Source organism: Plodia interpunctella, chromosome 11 (genome assembly GCF_027563975.2).
Source record: "Plodia interpunctella isolate USDA-ARS_2022_Savannah chromosome 11, ilPloInte3.2, whole genome shotgun sequence".
Lineage (NCBI taxonomy): Eukaryota > Metazoa > Arthropoda > Insecta > Lepidoptera > Pyralidae > Plodia > Plodia interpunctella.
This window is the reverse complement of record NC_071304.1, coordinates 1,004,835-1,019,054: the sequence shown is the minus strand read 5'-3', so window position 1 is coordinate 1,019,054 and position 14,220 is coordinate 1,004,835. Positions and strand designations below refer to the sequence as shown.

The window sequence follows — 14,220 nt, the reverse complement described above, 5'->3', positions numbered from 1 at the left end:
TCTTTTTTAGTATTTCTTGAATTAAGCATAAATATAACAAAAACAAATTTTATATTACCCCACCGTCACGTACTTACCACTCGGTCACAATAAATATGTGACAGAATTGTCGTGTGACGGAAGGGTATTTTTTTGTTAAAAAGTTGATAATATTTAAAAGTTAACATAGAATTTGATAATTTACATGTCGGGCATAAAATATTTTTTATTACGTAAGAGTAAACAACAAAAAGTAACAATGATCATTAGAATTTGAATCAATTACTTACGTAACGAAGCGGTAGCCGAATAAACACACGCGCGTCCTGACACTGCGTTTGGGCGACTGAGGCGCTGCCTTCTGTTTGCAGAGGGGAACACATACGGAGGGGGGGAAGGGGTAATATCCTTGGTTCGCATGCCACAAGGACGAGCGGCAACAGCGCGTATTTCGTTTGACAACCCACGTGACAGAATTTACCACGTAAAACATTAGGTAGAGGGAGACGAGTATTTGAAATTTTTTAATAATTTTATTGATAGTATTAAAAAATAACTATTACTGTTACACGATAGGTAATATATTAAAGAGATATAGGATATTTTTACATTTGGTGTCATAATATATTTTTTTCGTAATATTATAGATAACACGCACGCTCATGTAGCGGGAGACATAATGATTTTGTATGAATACATCTCTGTCACGCGGATTCACAACTCTGTAACTTACTTTTTACGGTGAAATTATTTAATTAATATGTTATTTAAATATGTGCGATCATTATATGTATAGTACAGTGTATGTCAAAATATAATTTTAAAAAAATATTGATAATTTACTTGTTTTTTTTTTAACTGTCTGGCGAAGACACCTTTTTGTAGGTTAAAAAGAAGAACGACCCATACATTTTAACAACATCGTCATATTATGGATTATGTAATTGTTAAAACTGGTGTCAAATCTTTTTTAATTCGAGTCGCCTAAAGTCATCTGACATGAGTTTTACGACTGCCTACCACGACATCCGCCATAATCCTAAATAAGTAATATTATAAATGCGAAAGTAAGTTTGATTGTTTGTTTGTCAGTCACTAGTGGGTACTCAACCAATCTTCTTGAAATTTTGCATTCATGTTTCCTTTACCTTTTAAAAATAAACGCGGGCGAAACCGCGGGCAAAAGCTATTATTTCATAACAATGAGAAAAAAAACGCGATATTTTACTTACATACATTAAGTATTTGCTACATTTACGTAATTTATTCCCTAAATCCTCAATTCAGATATCCCATTATAATAACGAAGTTATCCTTGAACTAATTTAATTTAGATATAGCCCATAAATTTTGATGATGGCGCTATGGAACTCGATTTCCGGGACCTTTCCCTACTGGGAATGTTGTGCGAAGATTTCCAATATACCAATGTTAATAGATCATGTTAAGTCAAGGTAATTTGAATTATAAATATAATTGTTTGTCTTTTGTTTTGTGATACTTAATCTCTTTCGAATGATTTAAATTCTTCAAAACGAATGTATCCCATCACTAGCAATTAATCGAGGTTATCTACATTTGAATTTTTCGTCGAATCTCACCATAAAAATCTTTATGACCAGTGCTTTAAATGGTCAATTGAAATTGCGCTGAACATTGTGACACCGCTTCCAATTTTAAATTAGAGACCGTAAGCCCGTGAAGATATTAGGAACTATCAATACACACATAGGCACATCGTTGTCTGCAGCGATAGTAGCGCCACGACTGCGGGCCTACTTTCGTGGTACGGACTCTACCTTTGATACTGGCATGCTTGAATGTCAAAACATAGTAAAAGTATTTTTTATTTTTCATCCATTTTTCCCGAAACCTTTTGAGAAACAAAAATGAAATATATATGCAAACACGTCCTCTTTAATAAAAAACGATATTTACAAACGCGAGTTAATGATATTCTGTGTTTGTTTTAATAAAATATGGGGGGTGACGTCATCCTATAGCCATATTGTTTCTGTACCCTCGAGTACGATATTTCTGGTCGAACACTCGCCGAATACGTACGGAATTGAATAAAAATAAAATGACATCAACGTAGGGCTGGGGTTTTAATGACAGCGACTAGCGATATGACCAAAAGAATAGAAAAAAAAGATCAATTTTTTTTTTGTGAACTACAACTACGAACTAAACTGTGGTTTATCACGTTTCCAGATTTACAAGAAATATTTTTCATAAGTATAAGTGGATATAATAAAACTAATTTTGTATTAAGAATCGTTTACTCTAAAAATAGATGTAGGTAAGCGGTATTGCTGTAATTAACCCGTTTTTATATGAAAATCTCAGTTATGTATTTAATTCAAAATAATCATCAAAATTAAATACTTACATAAATGAATTTTCATCACTATAATTTAATTGAGTAAATTCCTATATCAAAACAAGTATAAAAATGTGTAAAACACTAAATAAACATACAACGGGAGAATGACCGATGCGACTTTTAAAAAATTGTGATTCCGCGCGCAACAAGACCTCAGCTCACACAGCTACTTACCCAGAATAACTGACCCAAAAACAAAGCCACCCCTTGTCACTTGCCAAGGGGAGGCCCGGGGGTGGGGGGAGCCTTCTTAAAATGTACCTTTAAGTGTGGCCGAATTCAGTGTGTGGCTGTGATTGGGTCATTATTGGATTGGTTACTATGTTAAATTTTCTAATTTCTAAGCGCACAAAAAATTATAGCCGGGGCGGGCGTCCCGGCTTCGCTCGGGTAAAAGCAATAAATTACACACCTATACCTTCCTTAGGAATCACATTATCTATTGATGAAAATCCGTGCAGTAGTTTTTGAGTTTATCGCAAACAGACAGACAGACGCGGCATAGGACTTTGTTTTATAATATGTAAGGTAGGATGATGCATTGCAAAAATACCAATGCCGGAAATTAATATAGGCAAGTTTTAACCACGGACGGAGGTGCGTACAACGCAAAATCTTGGACGTATTTAAAGTAAAAGTAAAGTAAAAGTAAAAATTTGTTTATTTTCTCCAAAACAGAACATGATACAGTAAAAACAGATGAATTACATAAAATGTTGCATAGTCTGTTTAAGAGACTGGAGCCTGTGTTAGGCAAGGCCTGTGTTGGGCAAGGCCTGTGTTAGGCAAGGCCTGTGTTGGGCAAGGCCTGTGTTGGGCAAGGCCTGTGTTGGGCAAGGCCTGTGTTGGGCAAGGCCTGTGTTGGGCAAGGCCTGTGTTGGGCAAGGCCTGTGTTGGGCAAGGCCTGTGTTGGGCAAGGCCTGTGTTAGGCAAGGCCTGTGTTGGGCAAGGCCTGTGTTGGGCAAGGCCTGTGTTGGGCAAGGCCTGTGTTGGGCAAGGCCTGTGTTGGGCAAGGCCTGTGTTAGGCAAGGCCTGTGTCAGGCAAGGCCTGTGTTAGGCAAGGCCTGTGTTAGGCAAGGCCTGTGTCACAGTGCTCCAGTACTCTCCTGTTTAATTATTGAGAGTAGACTATTAAATAACAATGCCTAAAAATACAACAACAAGACTAAAATAATATAAGTTGAGCAGGATAGTAAGTTGAGAGGATTGTTATGAAAATTGGTATACGGGTAGAATATAACCAGCAATAACACATAAGTTACCTCTTATTCCGAAATTCGGCGAAGCTAACAAAGCATAAACACTAAACACAAACAAAATTTAACAGAATTTTTCCAATCCCAATGTGAAAAAAAACACAGAATATTTAAATGGGAAGAACATTCTGTTCGAAATAGATTTTTTTTATTACAGCCGCGCCCGAAGATCTCCAATTTTACTGCCTCGTTACTTTATTTTATACAACATTTACACCGCATTCATATCGATACAGTAATAAAATACTTTACACACTTGCAAGTGTCGGGTTCGGATCTGACAAGAAAGGGCTGGCTTGGGTTGATACAGAGCTCCTGTGGCGTCTCGTCCTAGTGCTATTCTCATCCCAAAGTAATATTATTTATTTAATATAATAATATAATTGTCATTATTGTCATTTAGCCTAAGGCCTTTAGACCAAGGCCTTTAGCTAATATTATTTTTCTTCCTATACAGCTTATTTTCATCAAGAGAGAAGATTTGTATTTTTGTTTTTTGTTTGTAATGGATAAACTCAAAACCTACTGGGCCGATTTTGATGAAAATTGGTACAGAGATAGACAAAGCCTTCTATAGTGATATAGGCTTTTTTATAACTTGTATATTATATATTATAATATAATCATCACGTCATTTAAAAAAAAACGCTTATCTCTTTGTAATAATAGTATAGATTATATTGTAATCTGACGGATCAAACTATCGTAATCCATAAATGTATACCTAGTTAATTTAAAAAAAAAAGATAATGATTGCTTAAAATAATAATAAGCTAAATTTTACGGCTTTTTGGGAATAACAGAACCGACAAGAAACCCTTCGATAAAGGATCTTTTTTCAAACTTTACGGCTGAGTTTGTATCTAATCAATCCACGTCAAATAAAAAAAAAATGCTTCTTGTTGTCTAAGGAAACATTTTCCACTTATTAATATTGAAAAATGTCTACGTTTTGTTCGGTGTCATCTTCAAAAAAGTTCTATCAAAAAGATAATAATTTTGCTGTCTCGTTTGATTTTACACGCGGTTCGTTTTATACAAAATATCATAAAAACTAGATAGTTAGATAAAAAAAATATTGCTCTCCTGTAAGACACGCCATACAAAACAAACTTAAAACTAATCTTAAAACTAAACATGCACTATGTTTGCCACAGAAGCACAAAAGGCAGCAACTCAGCTTAAAGTTGCCCCGAAGGACAATCACTGATTTTTAGCTGCTACCTTCGTGAGAACCAGAGTATTTATGCAAAAATTTAAGCTTCAGAAGTATATATATCTTTCCCTGTCTCTTATCAGCCCGACGCTCAACGGCTGAGGAAGAAGCCTTGACTACGATCATGATAGTACACAGTATAGTTTTGCATATACTACCAACAATTTTAGAACATCGCCAGTTTTAAAATGGCGATTGAAAAACAATATTGTTTTCAATTTCAGGAATAAACATTCACAGTAATTGGATACAAAGTTTTCCTTTTCGATTACTTACAAGTAGGCAATTTATTACAAAAACTGAACAATGAAAATATCTGTTGGATTTTGAAGCGAAATATAGGCTTTTTTATTTATATATTTAGATTTTTTGTTTGGATATTTATATATTCTACTAGATGTTGCCTGGTGCTTCTTGGATAATGTATCTTTCTAATGGTGAAATTATTTTTGAAATCGGTTCGGTAGTATCGAAGATTACCCGCCTCAAACATACAAACTCACAAACGCTTACCTCTTTATAATAATAAGAATAGATTTATATTCAAATTCAAATTCAAATTCAAATCATTTATTCAGAAATTAGACCTTCACAGGCACTTTTTCTCGTCAATCTTTAAATTTATAGTTATTTCTCACAAGCTAGAAACTACTGGACTATATATTAGAAAAGCATACAAAGGATTTGAAATGAGAATAACAATGAAGAAATATATCGCCATTTAGTATAATGATCTTCATTTTATTTATTGTCATAGTCGGTATTTATCTATATACTAGTTATTTGCCGCGAACTTAGACCTCGCGAAAACACAATATTTTTTTATAAAATTGTGAATATTTCAAAAACGACTGAACCGATTTTCAATTTCATCAAAATCGGACCAACGGTTCGTAAGTTATCGCGTAACAAACATACATACTTGGGGCAAAAGTAAAATGTTTGTATGTATGTGTACATGTTACGTACATACATACAAAAAAATGTATTTTTGCCCCAAAGTAGAATGTTAATTATATAGTATCAGGTAAATTATAGTAACGTTGAGATAGTATTCCATAACACACAAGTCTCGGTCTTACATTTCATAAAATATTTCACGAAAGCTAAACTCAAACCAAAACAGACCCGTGTTTTATTAAAGGGCCGAGTTTTTTCAATAAATTATTCAACGACGGACGTTGGAGAAGATCTCCAAACAGCTGGTAGAGAAGATATTGTACAAATCTGGCGTGCGGCCAAATTATTGGTTTTCACACATAAAAAGTTTATTTTTGTCCTATTGCCGGGGAATAAATCAAAAAGGAGTTATTTTTGGCCACGCGAAAATATCTTGTGTCACGATATACATTTTTTGGAATATACGACTTGTCCATTGATTAATTGCCGATTTTCAGATATTAATATATATATAGTTTTCCTTTGACATATCTAATTTCAGTTAAATCACATTGGTTGCTTAAAATAATGTACAATAAGATTGTTATAAATTACGTATAACGGGACGCAATAACGAAATTATCGCGCCATCTAGCGTTCAACATAAATAACGTATGACAGATTTATAGCGAAATCGGTGGACGCAATATTCTCAAGTTTATTCGGTAGATGAAATTGATTGCCAAATATATTGGGTCCTAGCTGTCATTTGCCTTTGCGCGTTCCGTTTCGCATTAACGCTATGGCAATTTGGTGCAGAGTTTTCAATCGTGCATTTTTCAAAAGCTACCTACATGGGATCTCTTTTCCGAACAGAGCTGGCAAATATAAAATGTGTCTTTTTCATTATTTTTTGTTACAAAATTTTTCGCTTGCCATATGTCACACTTCACACTGGCTACAGTGAAAAGAGAAACGAAACTTTATTATTATTATTATTACCTATGTCCTAAATCAGGCTTTCTGTTTTTGAGTATGTACAAATGTTTCACTTTGATTTTCTTAATTAGTTTTATTTTTATAGTTCCATCATAACCGTAATCTAGTATGGTTGAGTGCGCGTGTTTTGCTGCAATTGACAAAATATACCTACATGGACAATTGAAAAAAAAAAACGAAAGTAAATTTCGGAAATGTATAGGTACATTTTCGATATTGAATAATAATAGGGAGTACTAATGCACATTTATCACGCCAGAGTACAGCACTGTATGTTAGGTACACAAAAGCTTTGCCGCCTTTTGCTATGTCGATTAAAACGTTTATTTTAGAGTACTTTATTAACATTATCATTGTAAAAAATTGTGATTCTTCTGAAATAGGGCATATTACGCAAAGCTCAGCGCAGATGGCGCTACTGGGACTACTAAGGTACACAAACATTGCCAATGGAGGCAAAAAGCGAAAAAAAATAAAAATAAAGCGCCAATTTTCAATATTGTTGCAAATGTGCAGTAAAACTCCCTAATCCAACTTGCCAGTTCCTATCCAATATAGATGTTAGGTACATTCATTCGCTAATTGATACTCTTTTGCCTCGTGACAGCCTTTTTTAAAAACAAACGAACGGAGCTCGCCCCAATCGATTGATTGAAATTGATGCCTGAATGCGACTCTGACATATTGGGCTTCTCTGAATGCACCCCTGGATCTATTCGAATTTCAAACAATTTCGTCCGAAAATATCTTTTTAATTCTTCAAACAGCGATATTTCTCACCGGTTTTTTTTTTAATTTTTATTTAACAGACTTCCACAAAGGGTTGAGGTTATTATAAATCGAGTTAGTTTTTTTATGTGCGATAATTTACGATATTGTTTTTAATTTCGTAACAACTATAAACTTATCATTTGGTTTTCATTAAGTTTACTGATAAATTTTAAAAAGGTAGGACGTAACTATTTTTTCAAACATACCAAATATTTTTTTTTTTCATTTAAAAAAAATATAAAAAATATAGTTCCACTCATAAAATTATGAGTGGAAATATATTTTTTATATTTTTTTTTAGCTGGTCAATCAATAGTAACCACCCTCAATAATCTACTTATAGTAAGTTAAGTTTTTAAGTCAACTGTCTTAAGTTTTACATATAAAATAAAAATTAAAAAAAATAAAACATGTTTATTGGGTATCTATAAATTATTATATTATTACATATAGTTAATACACAATCATCTCATGATTAAAAAATCTGCTGTTTTTATCTTACTATAAGTAGAACGATTGAACCAGATCTAAGTGCCACATTCAGTAAAAATATATTCCCCAGAACAGCCAGATGAAAATATTAAACATACATACATAGTCTGTATTATTTTTACCCATATAGAGAACGTTATTACAGCATGAAGTATTTTTATGTGTACACTTAAGGGTTAATAGGCGGGCGTGTGTTTCGGACATTTTTATGTGTTGCAGTTAAACCGTATTGTCTATTTATTTAGTATGTTTTTACGGTTGTATCCGTATTGAAATTAATTTTTATGTGTATGACTGGAAGTAAGTGGTTTTTATTCTTTTTTTTTGGATCGTATCTGGAAATACATTTATGACTTATGACTATATTATATATTAAAACGGTATGTGTCAATAAAAGACACGTGTACCTATAGTAATGGTTGCAATTAATAATGTTTAAATAGGTCTTATAATACTGTACAAAAATTGCTTTACTTTTTTTTTTTAATCCGAGTTTAAATTTTTTGATTAGTTAGGTACTTTCCGTGATATTCCAAATTGTCGTATAATTTCGATTTCTTTTGTTTTTTAGTGTAATTAAATATTATGATTAAAAATATATATATATACAGGAATATCCTAATTTAAAACTACAAATTGAGAATAAATAATGGATCTTACGTAAGTAGTAAATAGCACTGTATTTGCATTAAATTTTCATAGTTGGATATGCAGTGGACAGTTAGCATATTATTCGACAGTGCAGTGAACCGATCAGTTTGAACGAGAGCAAACATCGCTCGAATTGTTTATTTTGAAAATGGAATCCGAATCGAACAGTGAAATGAACCGCGTGTATTTATTGTGTATGCGCAAGTGATGAGATATAAGTTGTAAATAAAGTAGCGAACTGGCTGGCAAGATTATGTGAAAAAAAAACATAAAAAACATGAGTAGTTAATAGTTTCCTTTTTTAAATATTAATTTTGTACACACGACTCGTTCAGGATGTTAGGATTAACATGTCAATTCCACTGAATGTATGTGGCATTCTCCCTCTCATTTGAGCGTTTTCCCGGTTGCTTACCAAATTTCATAACAATCGATCCAGAAGATTTTGCGTGAGAGAGTAACAAACTCTTTCACGCAAAATCTATGTATGAATATAAATTTTGTGAGGTGTATACATCCTCACGAACTTTCGCATTTATAATATTTTAGTACGATAATAATATCCAATAGGCAATATGTTAGGGTAACTCAACTAGGTACCTTAACTTTGCACACACCAAAACGAATTTTCACCTCATTATTTCTCGAAAACTCCATAAAAGCTTTATCCAAGGCAAATTTATCGCTGGAAAAGTCATATAAATGGCAATTTATTCCAACAAGGAAACTTTCAATATCCAAGTGCGATATATATTGCCACGAGCCAAGTTTCTGCTATAATTTTATTTAACTTAAAATTAATTGATTCATTGCCCCGCTTATAACATTTATAAATTAAAATTAAGGTTTTCTAAGTGCCTGTTTTCATACATACTATGTATGTATAAATGTACATACTATGTACATTCACGTACTTAATAAATACTGACATAAAATGAAAACAATGTCCTCTGCCGCGTTTGTCTCTCTGTTCGCGATAAACACAAAAACTACTGCACGGATTTTGATGCGGGTTTTAACAAAAGATTGTGCGATTCCTACGGAAGGTTTAGTTATACAATTTATTATGGTTTTACCTGAGCGAACCCTAATAGAATATAAGAAGGAAGATGATGAATTTACGTAAGCTTACAGACGATCCAACTGATCATATTATTGTGACTTTGTTACAATAAAATAATGTGATCACCATTAAGATAAATATGAGATGTTTATCTAGCTTTTTGAATGATCTAGTTTTTAACAAAACAGAAAGTAAACTAAAAACTAAATGTACCTAGTATGCACTTACGGACACGTTTTGTTTAAACACATTTAATTTCTTTTTATAAATAATTTTCTCGTAAAATATATTCAACGTAAGCAAAAACGATGTTAATCATAATTGTGTAACTGTGATTTTTTCCAATCGAAAGAAAAGCATCAAAATTAAATTATTCACCACCGTATGCCGATAAAGATAACAAACATGGCGTTAAAACAGGGAGCGAAAGAGCCAATTTAGAATTTATTATTCTTTAATAATAAAACAAATGATTTCTTTGTTACAGAATGCGGGAATATGTGGAGGAAAACGAAAAGAATGATCCCCTCATACACGCCCCCGACAAGAAAAACAATCCTTGGGCTGAAAAAGGAAAATGCATTATCATGTAATCTAATAAAGTATAAGAAAAAAAAAAATATCACCAAATTCTAAAATACACAGATTCTCGTTCGACGTGTTGACGCTTGTCTGGTTGATAACAAAATGATTAGTGATGCTCAAGATTCCGCTGATGAAAATGATAAAATAGATGTTTCGGACGAGCTAAATGATGATACTGCCAGACAATATTCACAACAGATAGTTGAACATCGTAATGAAGCCAAAACTCCACGCGTTACTTTTATGTTTATGTAAGTTTTTGTTCCAAACAAATCTAGTCCCTATTCTAACATTGTTAAGAATGTACATTTTGACTGTGCGTGACGCAAGGATGTACTTATGAATGATTTTGTTAAAAGGTTAAAAATGGTTGTAAATACGTTAAATTTTGTATTTCTAGTATAGAATGTTCGGTCAGGAGTCTATCGGTAGGAGTAACTGGAAAGGTAATAGCGGACGATAAAGTGTAATGGAACAATGTAAATTTATATAATTTCGATGTCATATCGACTGAGAGGTCCGAGTTGGATGTAGTTTTTGATTTTGATAACGATACCTTGAAAACTACCTTATTGTTATTTATTTTGATAATTTAATACAAATGAACCCATACAGTTCCATACAACGCTAAGCAACTTCCTCTTCCATCTGCTTGTATGGAGTTGAAGTGGATTCTTGCATGGATCAATTGAACCGTGATAAGCTGGTTTAATTGATTTATGATTTGACAAACATTTACATAAATAATTTCTAAATAAACAAACAATTTAAGAGGTCACCTTCGCTATCTGGAACTAGTAATAAATTGGTAACGTCAAATGAGAAGATTCTTTGAGCTCAAGAGTCTTCGCATTTAGATAATAACAATATCATTAATCTATAGGGTAAATCGCTAATCACAACTTAACAAGTATTTGCTGAATCACAGATCGATGGAATGATTGAGAGTAAACTAGCAATAAAGTGGTGTGAAGTGTTTAAAAGAACAATGCTGTTAAACTTAGTGCAGTGAAAGTAAATTTAAGGTAACTCGAAAGATTAAAACATAATCTTGTTCAAAACAAAATGTTAATTGTTAAGCTGAATTAGGATACTTTTTTATGAACACAGGTACATTCCGCAGTGCCATTATCTAGTAATGCTTATATAAAATATCTCTTAGCAACCTTCTATACTCCAATTTCAATGTGATGATTTTATCACCCTCGTTCTCCATGATCTCTTTGTTTAATTTCATCACCTTCTCCATACAATCCAGCTTTAATTTAGGTACTTCTAATTCTGGTATTAAAAATATAAGTATTTAAATTCTACTATCAACTACAATTTTAAATTTAGCACTTGATTAGCTTAGTATAATTCAAAATTAAATTGAAAAAAAAAAACCTAAGTCATTCAAAGTTTACTTGTTAAAGCAAACTATCGTAGTTTCCTAATAAAACTTCTTCTAAATTATATCTAAGATTTCCTGGTTCGAGATACAAAAACTTTTTTCCCATTTATTCAAATGCTAATTTGGATCAGATTAATGTCGAATGGAAAAAAAAGTTTAGGTATTTCCAACCGTGTAGAACTATAACTAACATTCCATTTAAAAGGATTGCCTTCGATCCTCGTTTTGATTAAAATAGAAAGTTTAAACTTACGCACTGTAGATAATTATAGATTAAAATAAACTCTAACTTTAAACTTAAATTTCTTAACTTAACCTTCCCTTTACCATATCTAGTACATGAAGTATGGAAAATCATTCTGGCTGTGAATACTTCAATTTTTTTAGAAGCTTCACCGTCATTAGTCAGACCATCATTTATTGATATGTCAACACCGACAATAATAATATTCATTGCGACCAGTACATGTAGACCAGTATCTAGCTTCCATAAATTATCATTTGCAAATACGAACTATGTCAATTCTTTATACGTACTCCTTTAGGTTACATCTTCTAGATCATTCTTCAATCACCAGTTATCTCTTTCTAACGTAGCTTCATTTTTTTCTATCATCCCTTTCTCACATATAATTTCCTCGTTATATCTATCCTTTTTTAGAGTTAAAATAGTTATAATTAGAAAATTAGCGAATAATTAGTAGAATTACTTAAGAAGCAAAAATCAAAGTTGTTTGTTAATCTATATGATAAAATTGCAATCAGAGAATTAACTTTAGACTATAAACAAAATGATGTAATTGTTAATTTAAAATATAGTTAATAATTAAGGGGTTTACTTGAAAAGGATAGCGAAGATTTTCTCTTGAGGAAAAATTATGGTTTTCAAGAAAAAAGTCAAGGTAGTTTTCAAGGTGTCGTTTTTAGATTTATTTATTAATTGATTACGTTTTTATTTTTTTTATAATTTATTTCACTGTTATGCTAAGTTTTAACCAAAGAATTCCTTGTGACGTGAGCATTGTCACCGCAAATGAAAAAGTGAATAGAAATCGAATATTTAAACGCTATATATTTTTTACGTTAAAACGATGCACGTTTTAACGTAAAAAATATTTTAGCGTTTAGATTTGAAATCACTTTGCACTATTAAATTTCTAAATTTTTAATTAATTAAGAGTAACTAAAAAGCAGTAATTTTTAATGGATTAATCCGAAATTTAATAACTAGGTAAGGGTGATATTGGAAATGATTTTTTTAGAATCAATAGGTTAAGGTACCGTATGTTATTATTAATTATGTAATCAGTAATCACTGAAATAAATAAAAATATATAAGACATGCAGTTTTTTATTTAACTCCAGTCTCGAAATATAGTTTATAGATTCAAAAAATCTCTTCATAGTCGTATTCCTCATGGCTGAGGGTCGTGGTCATTACATGGTGTGAAACACACGCAACAACTTTCTTGGCATTGTTAACGAAGTGGTTTGCCATTGCCTTCTCCATTTCACACACAAGTTAATAATAACTCACTCACGTTTTCCTTCACCGGAAGCAAGTGGTGGTCGATGAAAACTACTTACTATACATGAGTCAGATTGGTATACAAACTCATGCGGCACGAGTAGGATTCGAACCTGGGACCTTTCAATCCACAGGCGTCTTAAACATTACACCACCACCGCTTCTTTGTTCAAAAATTACTTTCCTGTTAAACTCCATCAATGCTTTCATATTTATTCAAATAAAAAGCTACCCTTCGATCCTGGAGATAATAGGAACAATTGAACAAGAATTGGATCGCAATCAGATCGGACCGCGCGTGAACTGAAAAGCTACAAGAATAAACCAGTAGTAAACTGTATTGTAATAAAATTATCGATAACAAAATAATATTTATACAGTCTAATATACAACATTATTTAAAAAGAGTGTGACGTTAAAGGCAGATATTATTTTGGAGTAAAACAAGTTTATTTGTTAGACAAATTAAAAAACCTCCCGACTTTCAATATTCATTTCGCTAATGGCTTAACCGATTTTGGTCAAACATACCTAATAACACCGCATAAAAATTAGCTATCAAATAAATAAAACTGCATCCAAATCGGTTAACCCGTTGATGAAATACGGTGTCATGTTTGTACACAGACAGACAGACACACTTAGCGGTCAAACTTATAACACCCCTCTTTTTTTAAAAGTTTCTCATTTTGCATTGACGAGCAAACGTCATAGCTGAATCTTCAATTTTAGTGGATTTCGGGCTTCAAAGCGTCACAGCAATGAAAGAATCCGGAAATACACGAGGGAGAAAGTTATCGTCAGGCCGGTGACTGGTTGTAAATCACTGCCCAATCTTTAAACCTTTAAGTGAGTTGTATCGTCAAATTTGACATTGATTTTAACCGGCGCAGCGCTGACGTTTAGACAAAATGGTGTACTTTGCGTTTTTCTGCGCACGTTAAAGTTAACGTCAAAGTTTTGGGTGCAACCCAGGGTGGTTAAGTTTGTCTTTGAACTTTAGGGTTTCATTTTACTCGGAT

General features: G+C 32.5%; 1 protein-coding gene across 2 annotated transcripts in view; it reads left to right on the top strand.

Moving 5' to 3' along the window:
• The window catches only part of Ggamma30A (G protein gamma subunit 30A), a 35,607-nt gene extending 22,597 nt beyond the window's left edge, over nucleotides 1–13,010 (top strand). For both annotated transcript variants that reach the window (XM_053751259.2, XM_053751258.2), the window contains exon 4: nucleotides 10,180–13,010. In XM_053751259.2, coding sequence (XP_053607234.1) covers nucleotides 10,180–10,285 — 106 coding nt within the window. In that variant the 3' untranslated portion in view covers nucleotides 10,286–13,010. The remainder of the gene's footprint in view (nucleotides 1–10,179) is intronic.
• Nucleotides 13,011–14,220: the final 1,210 nt, after the last annotated feature.